Source organism: Mustelus asterias, chromosome 5 (genome assembly GCF_964213995.1).
Source record: "Mustelus asterias chromosome 5, sMusAst1.hap1.1, whole genome shotgun sequence".
Lineage (NCBI taxonomy): Eukaryota > Metazoa > Chordata > Chondrichthyes > Carcharhiniformes > Triakidae > Mustelus > Mustelus asterias.
The window spans coordinates 105801975-105824537 of NC_135805.1; the positions used below are offsets into that span (position 1 = coordinate 105801975).

General features: G+C 41.8%; 1 protein-coding gene across 1 annotated transcript in view; it reads right to left on the bottom strand.

Moving 5' to 3' along the window:
* taf1b (TATA box binding protein (Tbp)-associated factor, RNA polymerase I, B) overlaps positions 1 to 22563 on the bottom strand; it is a 76189-nt gene that overhangs the window by 45584 nt on the left and 8042 nt on the right. The window contains exons 3-4 of the mRNA XM_078213151.1: positions 17451 to 17538; positions 5931 to 6028 (exon numbers count right to left, since the gene is read on the bottom strand). Coding sequence (XP_078069277.1) covers positions 5931 to 6028; positions 17451 to 17538 — 186 coding nt within the window. The remainder of the gene's footprint in view (positions 1 to 5930; positions 6029 to 17450; positions 17539 to 22563) is intronic.

Consider the following 22563-nt stretch of genomic DNA (forward strand, 5'->3'; position numbering starts at 1 on the left):
ACCTGGTTAGGATGCTCTGTTGAAGAGTCGGTGCAGACTCAATGGGCCAAATGACCTCCTTCTGCACTGCAGGGAGTCTATAATTCTCAGTTGCTGACATTCAGAAATGTTAAACAGATAGTGCTGATGACATTACTGAGAACACTTTTTAGAGAAATTGCTTAGCCAGGCACAGCAAGATCTGAATTATCATGCACTGTTGAAAGATGAACAATTCCAATTATTGCATCTCTTAATATACAGTTGTGTCGTGCATATCTTTCAGCTTCATCAGGACTCTCATTGATAAACAAAAAAAAAGAAACGAACATAAAATATTATGGGGGCGATTCTCCCAAAAAGTATCGAATTCGCGTAAAAACTGGAGTAAATCCTGCTGTTTTTTTCAGCGGGAGTTTCAAAATGAATCTCCCACACTCTAGTGTCTCAGCATGAACCTCGCTGAAAACCAGTGGGTGGGGTTTATTCCTGCTGGAGAGGCCGGCAGCGTAGCGTTACGTGGGCCACTGCGTGGACCTGACGGTATTGGAGGCTGTGGCACCCAGCAGGGAGCCCGAAAATGACCTCCACTCGAGTCTCCCGGCCCGCTGCGCTACAAGAGCAGCACAGTGGGCTGGGAGAACTATGTCTCATGGGATTCACATATTAATTTTCAACATGCTTATTTGATACATATCAAAAGCACTTTATCCATCAAAAAAAAGCACAGAAACTATAAGCAGTAGTTAACGTGGATGCAAAGACATTTGCTCATGCCTCAGTAATTCACTGGAACTCTCTGAGGAGCTAACTAAACTGATGGATGAAAGCTAGGCAGAAGACAGTACGGAATCTTGTGGAGGGGACAGGGGTTGCAGCTGTCAACAGAACAGCATTAATTGCCTTAATTCAGGGCCTTAATTGGCGGTCGGGCTTGAAGGCCATCCATGGGTCTTCCCACCACAGAATTAAATGGCGTTTAGGCAAGAAAGTGGTGAGATCCTCAATCTGCCATCCTTCCACCTGAATCAATGTCCCTCCATGTAGGAACTTTTTTAGAGGCCAAGTATTAAGCTGGCTTTCACATGAGAGATTTCTCTTCATAATTATGGTTCAGCTAATACAAAGGACTCACAGAGACAGTAATTCTGGTTGAAGACCTTCTTTATTGCCCAAGCCTGGTCCTTGCACGTGGGAGAACAAATTCAGGCAGCCCAAATTATTCTAATTGCATCACTTTCAGTATTACAATTATACAATTTTCAAAAATCATTTGCCTGCCTTCTTTGCTCACCCCAGCCGGACGTGAGCCAATCGTTATTAGTATGGTTCATTTACCTGGACCAATAACATTTTACTCTCGGACAGTATGAAAATACATGGACTTTGAAAGTTCTCTCTCACTGTCGCCTAGCAACTCCTTATTGTGAAATTGTATGCTCTATTCATTCAACTGTCTGGGAGAATTTGGATGATCTGGAGCCCACACTGATAAGATGAGTTTTTTTTGCTTCACTCAGCAGCTGAATTGTTTTCAAAGAATTTGGTTCTTCTTACTTAGCTTTATCCGATCATTCCTTAGAGCAGTGTCTCATTAGCCTAGGTGTATGCTTTTAATAGAATATATTTTCAAAAAACACATGTTTAAATTCTCTAACAGTGGTTATATGTGTTTCTATGCAAACAGTACCTTTGTAACTCCAGGTACTTTGTGATTTTTGTTTTATACCATATTCACTCTAAATTAATATATTCTAGTCTATTAGTCTTTTGGTCCCAGGTTAACTTAAAATCCCCTCTAATACCCCACCACCAAACTCACACATGGGTTAGGGCACAAGGTTCCGCCCACAAATTTAGCTGCATAAAAGTTTTACATATAAAGAAGGGCAGTTCTCATTGAATTAAATGGCAAATAAATTTGACGGGTTGAATACTGACAATAAGCAGATGATAAATAGAAAAATCACTAGCTGTAGAGTAGCAATTAATGGTGTTCCACAGGGTTCTGATTTGGTTCCCTACTGTTCACACTAATGTTGTAGATGATAATTATAAGATTTGCTGAAAATACAAAGCTATGTGCCATGTAATTAGCACAAGGGACATTGACAAGATTCAAAAGCATCTGTTTCAATTAATTGGGTGGGCTAAAAAAGAGCCAATAGGTTTCACATTGGATAAATCGAGTTGAAATTGGGTGATTTAAATGTGCATACAGAACGATCAGTTTCTAGTTTACTCTAGGCACTATAAGAGAACAGCAATATCGTAGGCATATGACTCTGTTCCAAATTTGTCTATGGGACAGTATCGAATGCCAACAATACAGTTGTTTGCTTTGTAGTAACTTTCAGAACATAAACCAGATATTAAAATGCAACACATGGAACTTAAAAAGCAGCAAATGTCGGTCACAGACCCACATGGGAAATAGAGAAGTGATTGACAATCACCGAGAGCTTCTAGTCATTATGAAGCCATTATCAAAGGTTAATCAAGAACTAGGATACCTCTCAAAGGCATTTGAAGTGGGAACAAATTATTCAAGCCTTGCGTAGATCATGGGTGAGGCAACATTTGGAACAGTATGTACAATTTTTGGCACATTGTCTTTAAAATAACACTGATGTATTGGGATTGTTCAGAGGAATGCAAGTATAATTCTTGAATCTCGGAATTTTAAGTTATTGAGGCAGACACATTAAACAGAACTATAAAATAGTAATAAGGCTCAGTTAATGTGTAGGCAGCAGGCTATTTGACATAGGCCGTCAGCTAAGGAAGAACACAAAATGTAACCAGCTTCAGATAAAACTGAAGGCTGGAAGCATCACCATCGCTCCAACCCACCCAACCACAGAGTACTGGATATATGGAACAGATGGCAAAAGCATCTAACAGTGTCAAAACTGCTTCAAAAAGAACTAGACAAATATTGTATCTGATTAAGAATAGCACTGAAAGTTGAAGGTAAGTAGAAAGGTATAATCTAATAACCAATGAAACATTAGTTTCAGTGTGACAAGGATGATGGATCCCAACTGTGGAGTTAGGTTTGAAGATCACTAAGATCAGTCATGATCTCATTGAATGGCAGAGTAGACTCAATGGGCCAAATGGCCTACTTCAATCCTATGTCTTATAATCTTATTATGGAATAGCTGTACTGTAGGGTGATTTGATATTTTTAAGTTTTATTAGATAACCTTCAGGGTTCTGGTAGAAATTATGCAGAACTTTTGTTCAAAAGATTAAGTAAGTGGAACAAAGTCCAAGAAGTGGATTATGGTTCTATCTTTCTGTTTTAGATGTGATCGATCTGTTGTACATTTCTAACATATTCCATTTTTATCACTAGATAAATTGTACCCGTCTGTGAAAGGAGCCAGGTTTTTGGGCCTAATGTCCTTTCCTCATTCTATATTTATATAAACTGAACTTGATATAATTTATAATGATTTGGTATTAGATCATAGTATATTAATGTCCGTACAGTCATTTGAAAACTACCAGATTGAATTTGTCACCAAAAAGAGGAGCTCTCGTTTTCATTGTGGATTCCGTAATAATTCTACCCAGACAGACAATCTGGAAGACAGCCTAAACAAGGCACAGCAGCACTCGAGAATAATGAAACTAGTTAGAAATAAGGCACAATAACTTTATTTTCAAGCCAAAGTAGGAATCTAGAAGCACACAATGTTTTCTAGCACTGTGCAGGTCTCCAACCTCATATCCTAGCACCAATGTTCCACCTACAAAACAGGCTTGTGAGCCCTTCCCTGACCTCCAGTCATCAAACAGAGGAACTCTCATCAATTTATCTGCCAGAACTCATTCTTGTTCCAGGCTCCCATTTCAATCCTACCAACTGATCCAAGCTGATGAATGTGTGACCAGCTGTAAGCTGTCACGAAGGAATATATACACCGTGCAATCATCACACTTAGAGCAGTACTTTTCACTTCTCTGGGAAGGACTTGTCAGATAAAACCACAATATTGTTCAATCTGTCCTTTGTCAGTTAATGAAATTAAAGCAGCTCCTAAAGATCAAATTAGGGTTCTTGAATCTTGTGAAAGCAGTTGGTCAAAAAGGAAGCTCTCTGAAGCATTCTTGAATTTAATCCATTGGATAAAACCCCTGAAAAGGAAACAATGTTCCCTCTTCCCAAAATCTCTACCTTATGAACAGCTCCAAGTCACCAGCAGCCAGACATGAGCACAGTTGTAAATCCCATAATTAATCTGCCCTAAAGATCAAGAGACTTGACTTCAAACTCATACACTCTCACAATCCATCAACAGTTAAGCCACTATCCAAGCAAACCTCCCATACTGTACAGATTTGTACTTCTTTTTTAATAATGAGGATTACAAAATTCTGGTCAGATTGGACACAATAGGCATCAACTATACCAATCAGCTATCAACTGGGCTCTGAGAGAATGAGAGAGGGCGGAGAAGAAGGAAAAGGGCTTGCCGATCAAGAGGAACATTAGGGGCCTATTTAACATGATTCACCACTGTCATAGCATCAATAAAACATCTCCTAGATCCACTGCGGTTAATCCACTGCTGCAAATGCTAGGAACAACTACATTATCACGCAAACACAGCATACAATCATAAAAATAAACAGTGAGGAGATGGTAATGTCACTGATTAGTAATCCAAAGGCCCAGGCTAATGCTCTGGAGACATGGTTTCAAATTCCATCACAACTGGTGAAATTTAAATTCAATTAATAATGGAATGAAAAACTAGGAAAATCATGAAGCCATCGTCTATTGTCATAAAAACCCATCAAATTTACTAATGTTGTTTAGGGAAAGAAATCTACCACCTTTACCTTGTCTGGCCTACGTGTGACATCTACAGCAATGTGGGTCTTAACAGTAACTCTGTAATGGACTAGTAAGCCACTCAGTGCACAGACAATTTGGATGGGCAACAAATATTGGCCTTGCCAGTCATATCCATATCCATGAAACAAATGAAGAAAACAAATATTAAAAGCAAATTAAATAATTTATACTATGAATACATTTGAAGTCATGCACATAGTTCCTGTTTACAAACTGTACTTCCACGTATGTAAATATTTACAATAAATATTTTATAATAATTTACTTCTAATTATTTTGAATTGGTTAATGTTTGGCACTATTTCACAATTAACTTTTAAGTAAACAGCGAACAACTCCTGGCATTGCTCACAGCAAGTGGAAGGATGCAATATTTTAATGACAGGAGTGTAATGATGTTAGGGGGATTTAATCATCATAGAAGGTCAATGGCGATAATGGAATTTACAGACTATTGATTGGGCAATTTATTAAGTTAAGGGAACCAGTGAAATGCACTGTACTGGCGTTTCTCTACATACAAGGCTGATGGCACTGGGTATTTATTACCTTCCCCTCCTTTGCTCCACCGATGGAGGAAGTGTGCGGGAATCACTTGATAGTGTGGCCATGTAATGGGAGTTATCTATAGGCTTTCAGACAACAGCAATGGAACATATTAATTCAGAGTTTAGAAGAATGTCAGCAAAAGTAAAGCTGTAATAGAAGACTTGCACAGATAGGAAAGAGCAAAGTAGCTCAAGTCAGAAAGCTGTGAATTTTTTGAATGCATTCAAGACAATTTTCTAGAATAATAAGTCCTTGAACCAATGTGTGGACTACATTAGATTTAGTAATGAGTTGTGAGCCGGACATAACTACTAATCTAACAGTAAGGGACAATTTATCTCATATCTATCGCAATCTGATCAAATTCAATGTCGGATGTGAAAAGAAGAAATTTAATACCAACATCTGTCCACTTAGAAATAAATGACATCATGTGATGCATTAGCAAAAAGATAATACATTTTCAATCTCAATAAATTAAAATAATTAAGTTAGGTAGCGTGGTAGTGTTAAATCTAGAAAACATACTTACTTTGATCAGTGGAGAAGCTCCCAAGGCTACTAAGGCCTTAGCTTGCCGATTCAAGATGTACTGAAAGCCTTCACAAACATACCATTCACAGCCTCGATCTAAGACACAACATGGACACTTGATCAATGTGATAATGATGCATCATTGGTTAGATTCTGGTTGAAAATTAATAATTTGCAAGCACAATTGATCACTACTTGCATGAAACCAACAAGACCTAGTCGATGAAGAGCTATAGCAGTCTGTTGTATGTGTATGTATGTAATCAAGATTTATTTTTTGCAGCAAGAATAAGATCACACAACTGCAAAATCTAGCATATACTGCAGCAATAAAGTTAATGTTAATTAAGTTTGCAAATGAACTTTGCAACTAAGTGAAATATAGCAGTAATGTGACAGTGATATGTTTTGCAACTTGAGCAGAGAAATGGCAGATGGAGTTTAATCCGGACAAATGTGAGGTGATGTTCCTACGAACCTGCAAGGCCAGTGCTAAAATTCATAGCAGATTCAAATGATTTCATCACATTCACACCAAAGCCTGTATTTCTTTATGACTGTCCCTAGCTGAATCAGAGACCAGATCCAATTTTCTGGGTGAGGGGCTTGTCAATTGGATTCCCTGGTTGTGCCATCAGACTTCTGAGAAATTAGCATCTGGTTGATTGGAAATGGAAGCTAATTGGGAAGAGTGAGTAGAAATGGGGAATTGGATTTCAGTCTGCAGTCAGAACAGACACAAGGGCTCCTGGAAAACGGTATTTTTTCAGAACAGCATAGAATTATAGAGCTTCATAGCATAGAGAGCCACTTTGGTCCATAGTGTCTCCACCAGCCATCAAGCACCCATTTATTCTAATCCTATTTTCGAGCATTTGGTCCGGAGCCTTGAAGCTGTGGAATTTCAAGTGCTCATCGAAATGCTTATAGAGTCATAGGGTCATAGAGGCTTACAAACTGGAAACAGGCCCTTCAGCCCACCTTGTCCATGCCACCCTTTTTTTTTAAAATCCCTAAGCTAGTCCCAATTGCCTGCATTTGGCCCATATCCCTCTATACCCATCTTACTCATGTAACTGTCTAAATGCTTTTTTAAAGACAAAATTGTACCCGCCTCTACTACTACCTCTGGCAGCTTGTTCCAGACACTCACCACCCTCTGTGAAGAAATTGCCCCTCTGGACACTTTTGTATCTCTCCCCTCTCACCTTAAACCTATGCCCTCTAGTTTTAGACTCCCCTACCTTTGGGAAAAGATATTGACTATCGAGCTGATCTATGCCCCTCATTATTTTATAGACTTCTATAAGATCACCCTTCAGCCTTCTACGCTCCAGAGAAAAAAGTCCCAGTCTATCAAGCTTCTCCTTATAACTCAAACCATCAAGTCCCAGTAGCATCCTAATAAATCTTTTCTGCACTCTTTCTAGTTTAATAATATCCTTTCTATAATAGGGTGACCAGAACTGTACACAGTATTCCAAGTGTGGCCTTACCAATGTCTTGTACAACTTCAACAAGACGTCCCAACTCCTGTGTTCAATGTTCTGACCAATGAAACCAAGCATGCCGAATGCCTTCTTCACCACTCTGTCCACCTGTGACTCCACTTTCAAGGAGCTATGAACCTGTACCCCTAGATCTCTTTGTTCTGAAAGTCTCCCCAACACTATCATTAACTGAGTAAGTCCTGTCCTGGTTCAATCTACCAAAATGCATCACCTCGCATTTATCTAAATTAAACTCCATCTGCCATTCATCAGCCCACTGGCCCAATTGATCAAGATCCCATTGCAATCCGAGATAACCTTCTTCACTGTCTACTATGCCACCAATCTTGGTGTCATCTGAAAACGTACTAACCATGCCTCCTATATTCTCATCCAAATCACTAATATAAATGACAAATAACAGTGGACCAGCACCGATCCCTGAGGCACACTGCTGGTCATAGGTCTCCAGTTTGAAAAACAACCCTCTACAACTCATCAAGCCAGTTTTGTATCCATTTACATACCTCACCCTGGATCCCGTGAGATTTCACCTTATGCAACAACCTACCATGCGGTACCTTGTCAAAGGCCCTGCTAAAGTCTATGTAGACAACATCAACTGCACTGCCCTCATCTACCTTCTTCGTTACCCCTTCAAAAAACTCAATCAAATTTGTGAGACATGATTTTCCACTCTCAAAGCCATGCTGACTGTCCCTAATCAGTCCTTGCGTCTCTAAATGCCTGTAGATCCTATCTTTCAAATTACCTTCCAACAACTTAACCACCACAGATGTGAGGATCTCCGGCCTGTAGTTCCCAAGTTTTTCCTGACAGCCCTTTTTAAACAAAGGCACAACATTTGCCATCCTCCGATCTTCAGGCACCTCATCTGTGACTATCGATGATACAAATATCTCTGCTAGGGGACCCGCAATTTCCTCCCTAGCTTCCCACAATGTCCTGGGATACATTTCATCAGGTCCCGGGTATTATCTACCTTGATGCACTTTAAGACTTCCAGCACCTCCTTCTCTGTAATATGTACACTCCTCAAGACATCACTATTTATGTCCCCAAGTTCCCTAGGATTCATGTTTTTCTCAACAGTAAATACTGATGAGAAACATTCATTTAGGATCTCACCTATCTCTTGTGGATCCGCAATAGATGACCTTGTTGATCCTTAAAGGCCCTACTCTCTCCCTAGTTACTCTTTTGCCCTTTATGTATTTGTAGAAGCTCTTTGGATTCTTCTTTGCCTTATCTGTCAAAGCAATCTCGTGTCCCCTTTTTGCCCTCCCGATTTCTCTCTTAACTCTACTCCTAGACCCCCTATACTCTTCAAGGGATTCACTTGATCCCAGCTGCCTATGCATGTCATGTGCCTCCTTCTTCTTGACCAGGGCCTCAATATCCCAAGTCATCCAGGGTTCCCTACTTCTACCACCCTTGCCCTTTACTCTAAGAGGAATGTGTTTACCCTGAACCCTGGTTAACACACTTTTGAAAGCCTCCCACTTACCAGACGTTCCTTTGCCTTCCCACAGACTCCCCCAATTAACTTTTGACAGTTCCTGCCTGATACCATCAAAATTGGCCTTGCCCCAATTTAGAATTTTAACTTTTGGGCCAGACCTATATAGCTCCATAGCTATCTTAAAACTAACAGAATTATGGTCACTAGCCCCAAAGTGATCCCTCACTAACACTTCTGTCACTTGCCCTTCCTTATTTCCCAAGAGGAGGTCAAGTTTTGCCCTCTCTCTAGTCGGGCCATCCACATGCTGAATGAGAAATTCCCCCTGAATACACTCAACAAATTTCTCTCCATCCAACCCTCTAATACTATGGCTGTCCCAATCAATATTGGAAAGTTAAAATCCCCTACTATTACCACCCTATTTTTCTTGGAGCTATCTGTAATCTCCTTACATATTTGCTCCTCAATTTCCCACTGACTTTTTGGGAACCTATAGTACAACCCTATAAAAGTGATTTCCCCCTTCTATTTCTCAGTTCTACCCATGTAGACTCAGTGGGCGAACCCTTGGATATATCCCCTCTCAGTACTGCCGTGATGTTTTCCCTAATCAAAAGTGCAACTCCCCCTCCCCTATTCTATCTTTTCCATAGCATCTGTACCCTGGAACATTGAGCTGCGAGTCCTGTCCCTCCCTTAGCCATGTTTCAGTAATTGCTATAATATCCAAGTCCCACATACCCATCCATGCCCTGAGTTCATCTGCCTTGCCCGTCAGGCCTCTTGCATTGAAATAAATGCAGTTTAATCTGGACTTCCCTTGCTCTCTGCTCTGCTTTTGCCTGATCTGTCTGGCCCTAGGATTAGTGACACTGCCTTTACTACTTAATGTGCTCTCTTTAACTTCTGTGCTGTCATCAACCTTTTCTTCTGTCTCCCTATGTTTTGGGTCCCCTGCCAAACTAGTTTAAACCCTCCCGAGTAGCTCTAGCAAAACTCCCCGCCAGGATATTAGTCCCCCTCCAGCAGAGATCCCAATGATCCAAAAATCTAAATCCCTGCCCTCTGCACCAGCTCTCAAGCCACGCATTCATCTGCCTAATCCTCCTACTCCTACTCTCACTAGCATTTGGCACCGGTAGCAGTCCAGAAATTATTACCTTCGAGGTCCTGTACTTTAGCCTTCTGCCTAACTCTTTATATTCACACTTCAGGACCTCATCCCTTTTCCTACTTATGTTGTTGGTACCAATATGTACAATGACCTCTGGCTGCTCACCTTAAGGATGTCCTGCAATCGCTCAGAGACGTCCTTGATCCTGGCACCAGGGAGGCAACACACCATCCTGGAGTCTTGATCGCGGCCACAGAAACGCCTGTTTGTGTCTCTAACTAGCAAGTCCCCTATTATTACAGTTCGCTTGTTCTTTGCCCGACCCTGCTCTGCAGCAGAGCCAGATTTGGTGCCACAGGCCTGGCTCCTGCTGGTATCTTCCCCTGATAGGCTATCCCCCTCAACAGTATCCAAAACGGTACACCTGTCTGAAAGGGGAATAGCCACAGGAGACTCCTGCACCACCTGCCTGCCTCTCCTGGCAGTCACGCATCTACCTGACTGAACCTGTGGTGTGACAACCTCCCTGTAACTAGTGTCTATCACACTCTGCCTCCTGTATGCTCCGCAGTGCATCCACCTGCCGCTCCAACCAAACAATGCGGTCTGTGAGGAGCTGCAACTGGACATACTTCCTGCAGACAAAGTTGTCAAGGAGACTAGATTGCTCCCTAATTTCCCACTTCTTAAATGTTATGAGGGTTCGCACCTCTATCATTCTTTCAGGCAGCAAGTTTCAGATTCCTACCACCCTCTGGGTGAAATAGTCTTTCCTCAAATTCCTTCTAAGTCTCCTGCCCTTACCTTAAATTTATGTCCCTTGGTATTGACCCCTCTACGAAGGGGAAAAGTTTCTTCCTATTTCCCCATCAATGTCCTTCATAATTTTGTACACCTCAAATCAGGAATCCTCCCTCAGCCTTCTCTGCTCCAAGGAAAGCAAACCCAGCCAACCAGCCTCTCTCCATTGCTGAAAAGTTCCAGCCCAGGCAACATCCTCGTGAATCTCCCCTGCAGCCTTTCTCGTGCAATCAGAAATAGAGGTTCTGAAAAGCTGTGAATAGCCCAGGGATGCTGAGGAGTTGAATGGTGTTTACCAGAGCTGACTATACCATGTGTCATGGTGCTATTGAGTAGTCAGATGACTGGGCAAGCTACACCATCATGTTTGTCGTGACTTGAGTGAAGGGGCTTCTTTGTTGGTGATAATCCAATCCATGGAACTTGGATGGGGTAATGTGGTTGTTGGAGACTTCTTGATGATCAAATCCTGCATGTCAAAGAGTAATTGAACTCTACTGGAGAACTGGGAAAGATTTTGGGATTGCATATTGTGCTATATATTTGATAAGAGGGTTAGCTGAGAAATTTGAGAGATTTACCCTTGTGTCAGCTTTTTGAAGTGCAATTTATAGCTTCTGCTGAATGCAATTTGCCTGTTAATTCACATTTACTTCAGATTGATTTTGGTTTGATTGTTACAGTAAAAGTTTAAAAAAGTGAAATCTTGGCTATTGGTTTCTATCATTGGGGTCATTTAGAAAGGTTGGTTCTTTTGCGTTATTGGAACCAATGGAGATTGTTACACTTAGAAACAAAGTTCTGGGAATGTAAAGAGGTCTTTCTACATCTAAAAAGAGACCAATTAGCATTTCAGGTGTTGACAATTCGTCACTAAAAACCCAAAATGGCAGCCTGTTTCAACTCTTTTTCAGAAATGATCATGACTGAAGAAACTGCACTGCGTTTCTGTCACGTTCTGTTTTTTTACCACTAATTTTAATAGATGCACTGGTCATGAATTTTCAAAGTTCCCTAGATTTTAGAAGGGTTTGAGCAAAGCAGTCAGCAAATGTAACATCACCATTCAAGAAAGGAGAGAGAGTAAAGAGGGAACTCTGGGTCAATTAGCCTGAAAGCCATTGAGGAAAATGCTACAATCTATTACTAGCACTTCAGGAAATCATTGTATGGTCAGATAGTCAAACATCGTTTGATGAAAAGTAAACTGTGTTTGACAAATTATTATAATTTTTTGAGGATCTAATTAGAAGGGTAGATAGAGCCGGAAGATGTAGAATACTTGAACTTTCAAAAGGCTTTCAATAAGGTGCCATGCAAAAGGGTTGATATGCAAGAGCTCATGGAGTTGCTGATGTATTCGTGTGGCTGGAGGAATGGTTCAGAGACAGGAAGCAGAGACTAAGGATAAATAAGGCATTTTCAACTTGGCAGAATGTAACTAGCATGGTACCGCCAGGGTCTCTGTTGGGGCCTCAGCTATTTATGATCTATAACAATGACTTTAGATGAAGGCTCCGAGAGTAATGTATCCAGGTTTACTGATAATACAAAACTAGGTGAAAATGTAAGCAGTGAGTGGGCAACAAGGTGGCAGCTGACGAATAACGTGGGGAAGTGTGAGGTCAGTCACTTCAGTAGCAAGAACAGAAAGATAGAATATTTCCTGACAGATATGAAACTTGTAAATGTTCTGAGAGACTAGGGTGCATTCATACAAGGAACGCAGTTTCCAAAGCAAACTATTAGGAAAACAAATGGCATTTGAATGCAAAATATTGGAGGAGATGGAAATCCGAAATAAAAACAGAAAATGCTGGAAAAACGCTACAGGTCTGGCAGTATCTGTGGAGAGCGCAAAACATAGTTTTAGGTCTCTGACCTTTTATCAGAACAAGTCATAGACCTAAACATTAACTGTGTCTTTCCCTCTGTGTTTTTATTTCAGATTTCCATCATCTGCAATATTTTGCGTTCAAATGCCATTTGTTTTCCTAATAGTTTGCTTTGGAAACTGCGTTCCTTGTATGAATGCTCCCTTGTCTCTCTGAACATTTACAAGTTTCATGTCTGTCAGGAAATATTCTATCTTTCTGTTCTTGCTACTGAAGTGACTGACCTCACACTTCCCCACATTATTCGTCATCTGCCACCTTGTTGCCCACTCACTGCTTACATTTTCACCTAGTTTTGTATTATCAGTAAACCTGGATACATTACTCTCGGAGCCTTCATCTAAAGTCATTGTTATAGATCATAAATAGCTGAGGCCCCAGCAGAGACCCTAGCAGTGCCATGCTAGTTACATTCTGCCAAGTTGAAAATGCCTTATTTATCCTTATTCTCTGCTTCCTGTCTATGACACAGTAAGAAGTTTAACAACACCAGGTTAAAGTCCAACAGGTTTATTTGGTAGCAAAAGCCACACAAGCTTTCGAGGCTCTGAGCCCCTTCTTCAGGTGAGTGGGAATTCTGTTCACAAACAGAACTTATAAGACACAGACTCAATTTACATGAATAATGGTTGGAATGCGAATACTTACAACTAATCCAGTCTTTAAGAAACAAAACAATGGGAGTGGAGAGAGCATCAAGACAGGCTAAAAGATGTGTATTGTCTCCAGACAAGACAGCCAGTGAAACTCTGCAGGTCCACGCAACTGTGGGAGTTACAAATAGTGTGACATAAATTCTGATTCTAGGATCGCATGATAAAGACTCAGGAGGAAAAAAGCAGAAATATTTATGTGAAATAGTGTGACATAAACCCAATATCCCGGTTGAGGCCGTCCTTGTGTGTGCGGAACCTGGCTATCAGTTTCTGCTCCGCGACTCTGCGCTGTCGTGTGTCGCGAAGGCCGCCTTGGAGAACGCTTACCCGAATATCAGAGGCCGAATGCCCGTGACCGCTGAAGTGCTCCCCAACAGGAAGAGAACAGTCTTGCCTGGTGATTGTCGAGCGGTGTTCATTCATCCGTTGTCGCAGCGTCTGCATAGTTTCCCCAATGTACCATGCCTCGGGACATCCTTTCTTGCAGCGTATCAGGTAGACAACGTTGGCCGAGTTGCAAGAGTATGTACCGTGTACCTGGTGGATGGTGTTCTCACGTGAGATGATGGCATCTGTGTCGATGATCCGGCACGTCTTGCAGAGGTTGCTGTGGCAGGGTTGTGTGGTGTCGTGGTCACTGTTCTCCTGAAGGCTGGGTAGTTTGCTGCGGACAATGGTCTGTTTGAGGTTGTGCGGTTGTTTGAAGGCAAGAAGTGGGGGTGTGGGGATGGCCTTGGCGAGATGTTCGTCTTCATCAATGACATGTTGAAGGCTCCGGAGGAGATGCCGTAGCTGTCTATGAACCATTCCTCCAGCCACACTAATACATCAGCAACTCAATGAGCTCTTATCTTGCATATCAACCCTTTTGCATGGCACCTTATTGAAAGCTTTTTGAAAGTTCAAGTATTCTACATCTTCCGGCTCTATCTACCCTTCTAATTAGATCTTCAAAAAATTATAATAAAAATTTGTCAAACAGTTTACTTTTCATAAAACGATGTTTGACTCTATCTGACCATACAATGATTTCCTGAAGTGCTAGTAATAGATTGTAGCATTTTCCTCACAACGGCTTTCAGGCTAATTGACCCAGAGTTCCCTCTTTACTCTCTCTCCTTTCTTGAATGGTGATGTTACATTTGCTGACTGCTTTGCTCAAACCCTTCTAAAATCTAGGGAATTTTGAAAATTCATGACCAGTGCATCTATTAAAATTAGTGGTAAAAAACAGAACATGACAGAAGCACAGTGTAGATTCTTCATTCATGATCATTTCTGAAAAAGAGCTGAAACAGGTTGCCATTTTGGGTTTTTAACTAACAAATGATCAACACCTAAAATGTTAATTTTAGATGTAGAAAGACTTTTTTACATTCCCAGAACTTTGTTTCTGAGTGTAACTATCTCCGTTTTCTGTTTTTATTTAAGGAAAATGGCATTGCAAGGGGAATTACAGTAAGGAATAAGGAAGTCTTGCTATTGTATAAGGCTCTGGTGAGATGACAACTGCTGGACTGTGTGCAGTTTTGGTATCCTGAAGGATATACTTGCCTTGGAGGCCAAATTGTGAAGGGTCGCTAGGCTAATTCCTGGGATGAGAAGGTTGTCTTGACTGAGTGTATTGGGTCTATATTCTCTGGAGTTTAGAAGAATGAGATGATCCTATTGAAACATACAATATTCTGCAAGGGCTTCACAGGGTGAACACAGGTTGGTTCCTCTGAATGGTGAATCTCGAACACGGGGGCACAGTCTCAAGATATGGGGTCAATTCTTTAGAACTGAGGTGAGGAGAAATTTCTTCACCCTGAAGGTTATGAACCTTTGGAATCTGCTGCTTTGAAAGGTTGTGGATGCTTTGCCGTTGAGTATATCCAAAATTGAGATTGACAAATTATTGCTTTCTCATGGAATTAAGTGATATAGAGACTGGGCAAGAAAGTAAAGGTGAAACAGATGAGCCATGACCATGTTGAGTGGTGGAGCAGACTCGAGGAAACGCATGGTGTACTCATGTTTCTATTTCTTATGTTCTTACATTTCCAATGCCTATAAAAGTCTGTACTATGTTGTAACTTATGCACAATAGCAACAGTTGAGAAGAGACATTCATTTCTATTAATGAAAAATATTCATCCAGATCACATAGTCTGATATATTTCCTAGTGAAGAATAATTAATGTGTCAATTTGTGAGCAAATTGAAGTTGTTTAATCCCCAAACAATTCTATATTCACAAATAATTTGCTCATACTGTCATACTTGTCCCTTGAGAACAAGAGCTTGCTTATGCATTTTTTAAAAATTCCATCAAGAAATCTTTTTTTCCTGGTTACTGTGAATCAGAGAGTAACACTTTAAATAAGAGCATTCTACAGATGACCTGAAAGGATCGTGGGACCAGGTGTGTGTGGGGGAATGGAGGAGGTGGAGGAAGAAAGCAAAGATTGATCTGATAACTGACTACTGATATGCCCAGCAGGATACAATGTAAATGATAGCTCATTAGCATTCTGTTTATAGTACTTAATCAAGTCATTTAAATTTCAAGCCTGAAGGTAAATGTAAATTTTCACTGGAGGAATTAATCTAATGCAATGATTTCAGTAGAGTCAGTGAGAAATAAAAATAAAATTCCTGAAAATACTCAGCAGGTCAGGCAGCATCTTAATTCTGATGAGAGGTCAACTCAACCTGAAAGGTTAACTCTGGTGCCACAGATGCTGCCTGACCTACTGAGTATTTCCAGCATGTTTTCTTTTCATATTTACAGGATTCGCAATATTTTCGGCCTTTTGGCTAAGATCAAGTGTAGTATGGATCGCCTGCACTTGGTTGGGGTCATTGGGTTACGCTGAGGCTTCATATGTTTCATATGAAGCAATTTTTAAAAACGGCATCTCGGCCTTTTGGCTAAGATGCAAATGAGCTCAAGTCTTGGAGGAGGAACCTCCCCCTTCTCCAATCAGCTTGACTCATGTAGATCAGGCCCAGGACAGGGTGGTTTGGCCGCTTGCCCTGTCTTGTCAGCCTGGATCTGAAATGTCTCAACTTGTTGAGACTCTGAATTGGATTTGATTTGATTGAATTGGAAAAGTATTAAAAAAAAAATTTTACTTTTCTATTGGAGTCACTGTGAAATCTCATCCATCTTTACAGAATAATTCATTCTCCCTTTTGATATTACTGTTATGAAGATAATAGTATTTCCTGGCAATTAAATCATGATGTGGAGATGCTGGCGTTGGACTGGGGTAAACACAGTAAGAGTTTTAACAACACCAGGTTCAAGTCCAACAGGTTTATTTGGTAGCAAATACCATTAGCTTTCGGAGCGCTGCTCCTTCGTCAGATGGAGTGGAAATCTGCTCTCAAACAGGGCACAGAGACACAAAATCAAGTTACAAAATACTGATTAGAATGCGAATCTCTACAGCCGACCAGATCTTAAAGATACAGACAATGTGAGTGGAGTGTGAGTGCTCCCTCCACTCACATTGTCTGTAGCTTTAAGACCTGGTTGGCTAGAGATTCGCATTCTAATCAGTATTCTGTAACTTGATTTTGTGTCTCTGTGCCCTGTTTGAGAGCACATTTCCACTCCATCTGACGAAGGAGCAGTGCTCCGAAAGCTAATGGCATTTGCTACCAAATAAACCTGTTGGACTTTAACCTGGTGTTGTTAAAACTCTTACTGAATTAAATCATGTGCATGGTCATATAACATGTCATCTTTGTGCATAGATTCAGTCATTAGCATATTTTATTTAGATTTATTTTTGTAAGATTGTGGGTAAACAGGAAAGAACCTTTACTATTTTCCATCAGATCATATGAGCCTCCTCTTTCCTTGAGTAAGTGGCCTCAAACTCCTTCTGCAGTGCAAAATTCAGATCAAGTATCTCAGTTCAAACCAGAATGGTGCAAAAGCAGAGTCAGAAACATTCCTAGTCTTTTTATTTTATAATTTTAAAACTCTTTGGAAAACTCAACCATAAAATGTTATCATTATTCAGAAATCAGATCAAAAGAATGCAAATTATAGCCCAGCAGAATCAATAAACTACACCTACCAAGTTTGTTTCTTTTCCTTAGTCCTTTGGAGATAGTGTTCACTCTTGCATTTTGCATAAAAACCTCAGAGGCAACATCTGCTGTTTTCTGTCAGGAGAAGAAATGTGTTTTCAAAAGGAAGTACGAGGTTTATTTTACAACAATGCTGAAGTAACACAACACTTGAATATTCTCCAACAATATTGAACATTTCATTTATTATTATCCTTTTCTTCCTCACAAGTGGAAATTGAGAGCAAACTAGTATCCTCTCCTTCCAATAACTCGGTTACAGAGAAGAATATTTAGGACATGGCGACAAAATTCAAGATAATTTGTGTGATTGGATCCAGAAAGTGAGGGTGGGGGAAATTGGTTTTCTCAGTGCCTCAGCTTCACGAATGAACAGAGGCCGAAATCAAAATTCTTTGCTGAGCTCCCATGCATAGCTATGTGTCATGTGATTGGCAAATACCCACGGTTTACATTTGATCACGGCAAATTCAAGATCTTCAAGGACAAACAAATCCGTAGCAATTATCCTTTGTATCTAACTTGCAAAAAGAGTCGGAGGAGAAAAAGGGATTTTCCCATGAAATCATTGGAAAATCTCTTCTGAAATTTTTGAGCAGAAGGATCTTTTCTTCCACCAAACTTTCAGATAAATTAACTGGTATAGAAATATTTATCCCAATGTTGAGGGAGATAACAAGTAGGAGAAATATGTGAAAGCTTGCATTCCAATGTATAAATGCTTATAAAGTTATTTAAACCTGTCCCCCTGCCTGAAATGAGACACCGTTCACGTTTAGAATTTTTCCTTGATTATTGTAATTCCAAGCTTCAAATAGTTTTGTGAAACATCATAACATGCATTACACAACACAGGCCTATAGGTGGCACAAAGGAATATAACTGATCAGGAGAAATGAAAGCTGTACTATTTCCCTCTCCTACACATGATGTCTATTTACTCTTCTTCCTTCCACATCAAAAGTAAAAGTTTATTTATTAGTCACAGGTAAGGCTTACATTAACACTGCAATGAGTTACTGTGAAATTCCCCTAATCGCCACACTCCGGCACCTGTTCGGGTCAATGCACTGTGGGAGGAAACCTGAGCACCCGGAGGAACGCAGGCAGACACGGGGAGAACTGAAGGCACTGTTGCTAAGTTTGCAGATGATATAAAGATATGTAGAGGTACAGGTAGTATTGAGGAAGCAGGGGGGTGTTGCAGAAGGACTTGGTCAGGTTAGGAGAGTGGGCAAAGAAGTGGCAGATGGAATACAATGTGGAAAAGTGAGAGGTGATGCACTTTGGAAGGAGGAATAGACTATTTTCTAAATGGGAAAATGCGTAGGAAATCAGAAACACAAAGGGACTTGGGAGTCATTGTTCAAGATTCTCTTAAGATTAACGTGCAGGTTCAGTTAGCAGTTAGGAAGACAAATGCAATGTTAGCATTCATGTCGAGAGGGCTAGAATACAAGAGCAGGGATGTACTTCTGAGGCTGTATAAGGTTGTGGTCAGACCTCATTTGGAATATTGTGAGCAGTTTTGTGCCCCATATCTAAGGAAGGATGTACTGGCCTTGGAAAAGGTCCAGAGGAGGTTCACAATAATGATCCCTGGAATGAAGAGCTTGTCACATGAGGAACGGTTGAGGACCCTGGGTCTGTACTTGTTGGAGTTTAGAAGGATGAGGGGGGGATCTTATTGAAACTTACAGGATACTGCGAGGTCTGGATAGAGTGGACGTGGAGATGATGTTTCCACTAGTAGGAAAAACTAGAACCAGAGGGCACAACCTCAGGCTAAAGGGACGATCCTTTAAAACAGAGATGAGGAGGAATTTCTTCAGCCAGAGAGTGGTGAATCTATGGAACTCTTTGTCGCAGAAGGCTGTGGAGGCCAAGTCATTGAGTGTCTTTAAGACAGAGATGGATAGGTTCTTGATTAATAAGGGGATCAGGGGATATGGGGAAAAGGCAGGAGAATGGGGATGAGAAAAAAAATCAGCCATGATTGAATGGCAGAGCAGACTCGTTGGGCCGAGTGGCTTAATTCTGCTCCTATATTTTATAGTCTTATGGTCTATGCAAACTCCACACAGACAGTAACCCAAGCCGGGAATCGAATCCAGGTCCCTGGCGCTGTGAGGCAGCAGTCATAACCACTGTGCCACTGGGGGAGGGGGGTGATTCTCTGATCTTGCCACGCCGTTAGTGGATCAGGTCGGTCCCGGGGAATAGCATGAGGGCCTAAAAATCCATTTTTCACCCAGCGCCAAACAGTTTGCAATTTTCCCGCCCGTTCCTAATGGTGTGAACTTGACCTTGCCCAGAAAGGGTGCAAGTCCAATTAGCATATTTAGCACAGAGGCTACTGAAGCCTTCTGGTGGTCAGGAGCATGGCCAGGCAGTGCCCATTGGCTAGCACCCACCTGGCACATTGACAGTGCTCGGCAGTGCCAAGGGGTTGGGGCTTGAGTGGGGGTCTATGTGGAGTGGATCGTAAAGGTGGTCCTGATGGGTGGGTACATGTTGAAGTGGGGGTCCAGATTGAGGGGGGCATGTCAGGGATCCTAATGGAGGGGCATGTCAGGGGTCAGACAGGGGGACCCATCAGGAGGATGCCAGTGACCCGTGTCGGGAGGGTCCATGTGTGAGGGGGTCTCCCAGGGCAATCTGAAATCAGAGAAACGGCACCCAAGTGTTCAGAAGACAGGCTTACTAGTGTGCTTAGGCCTGTCACCCCCCCCCCCCCCCCCCCAGTACCAGCGTGAAACACCCAACTCTCCAAACAAGTGACTGAGAGTGGGAGGATTGCGGTGCGGCACACGTCAGAGAGACCGGTGCAGATCTCACCATTATTCTCAATGTTATGACAAATTTCGCCCCAGATTTACCTTTAACTTAGCACTAAATTAGTAGCAGGGTTCAAAAAGGAATTGAGTATACACACAGTTGAAATTAGAATTGGCACACAGTGCAATAATCAAGCATTTAACAGAGGCTGGCACTGCAGACAGGTTTCACTTAACTTGCTGCTTCCACATCTCATCCTCCTCCCCCATGCTGTGCCTCATGTCCAATACCTGCCATCATACATCTGCTACCCAATGCTTCACATGCCTGTGACACCCACCTGCCTCTGATGCATAATGCTCAACACCTCCATGCATGTCCTTGAAGCAGCTCTGAATCATCTTTCCTCCCATCTCTCTAAAGTCTCTTTCTAATTTGCTTGTCTCTCTTCCCTCATCCTTCCCGCGTCCATCCAAGTACTGCAATATCCTTTACCCACACATCTGTTGTATGGGGGAGGGGGTGGCAGCAGCACAGTGGTAATGTTACTGGTTACTGGAATAGTAATCCAGAGACCCAGGGTAATGCTCAGGGGACCCGGATTCAAATTCAAAAAAATCTGGAATTAAAAGTCTAATAATCACCATGTAACCATTGTTGATTGTCTTTAAAATCAATCTAGGGATCCTGGATTCAGGATTCAATCCTGGACCGGGGAGCGGCGCGGGCTTGGAGGGCCGAAGGGCCTGTTCCTGTGCTGTATTGTTCTTTGTTAGTTCACTAATGATCTTTAGGGGAAGGAAATCTGCCATCCTTGCTTGGTCTGACTCCAGAACCACAGCAGTATGTTGATTCTTAAATGCCCTCTGAAATGGCCCAGCAGGCCACTCAGTTATATACAACCACTACAAAGGCAATGAAGAGGAAAAAAAAAGACAGTTCACCTGGCATCTACCTAGGCACCATAAACAACAATGGCAAAGCCAGCCCTGTCAATTCTCCTCCTAACTAACATCTGGGGACTTGTGCCAAAATTGGGAGAGCTGTCCCACAGACTAGTTAAGCAACAGCCTTACGTAGTTATACGTACAATATCCTTACAATATCCCAGACACCACCATCATTATTACTGGGAATGTCCTGTCCTACGAGCAGGAAATACCAGCTGAACTGGTAGCACAGTGGTGTGCAGTCAGGAAGGAGCTGCGCTGGGAGTCTTCAATCTCGACTCTGGACCCCATGAAGTCTCATGGCATCAGGTCAAACATGGGCAAGGAAATTGATTAGTACGCATCGTCCCCCCTCAGCTGATGAATCAGTACTCCTCCAAAGTTGAAAATCATTTGAAGGAAGCACTGAGGATGGTAAGGCCACAGAATGTACTCTGGGTGGGGGACTTCAATGTCCATCACCAAGAGTGGCTCGGTACCACCACCACAGACCAAGTTGGCCAGTCCTAAAGGACACTGTTGCTAGACTGAGTCGACAGCAGGTGGTGAGGGAATCAACAAGATGGAAAAAACAAACTTGACCTCTTCCTCACCAACCTTCTTTCTGCTGATGCATCTGTCCATGACAGAATTGGTGGGTGTGGTCACTGCACAGTCCGTATGGAGACAAAGTCCCATCTTCACATCGAGAATACCCTCCATCATGTTGTATGGCACTACCACCGTGCAAAATGGGATACACTTTGAACAGATCTAGCAACTCAAGACTGGACATTCATGAGGCACTGTGGACCCTCAGCACCTGTAGAAATGTACTCAACCACAATCTGTAACTCATGGCCTGCATATTTCCCACTCCACCATTATCACCAAGCCAGGAGATCAACCCTGCTTTAAAGAAGAGATAAGGACAGCATGCCAGCAGCAACACCCAGCACACCTGGTGAAGCTACAACACAGAACTACTTGCATGCCAAACAGCAAATAATAAACAGAACTAAATAATCCCACAACCAATGGATCAGGTCTAAGCTCTGCAGTCCAACGTCATCAAGTCGTGAATGGTGGAGGACAATTAAACAGCACTTAACAATTAAAGAGGAGACTCCACAAATATCCCCATTCTCAATGATGGAGGAACTCAGCACATCGGTGAAAAAGATAAGGCTGAAGCATTGCAACAATCTCCACCAAGAAGTGCCAAGTGGATTTTCCATCTTGGCCTCCTCCAGAAGGCCCCAGCATTCCAGATGTCAGTCTCCAGCCAATGTGATTCACTCTATTTGATATCAAGAAACAGCTGAAGACACTGGATACTGCAAAGGCTTGGGCCCTGACAATATCCTGGCAATAAAACTGAAGACTTCCGCTC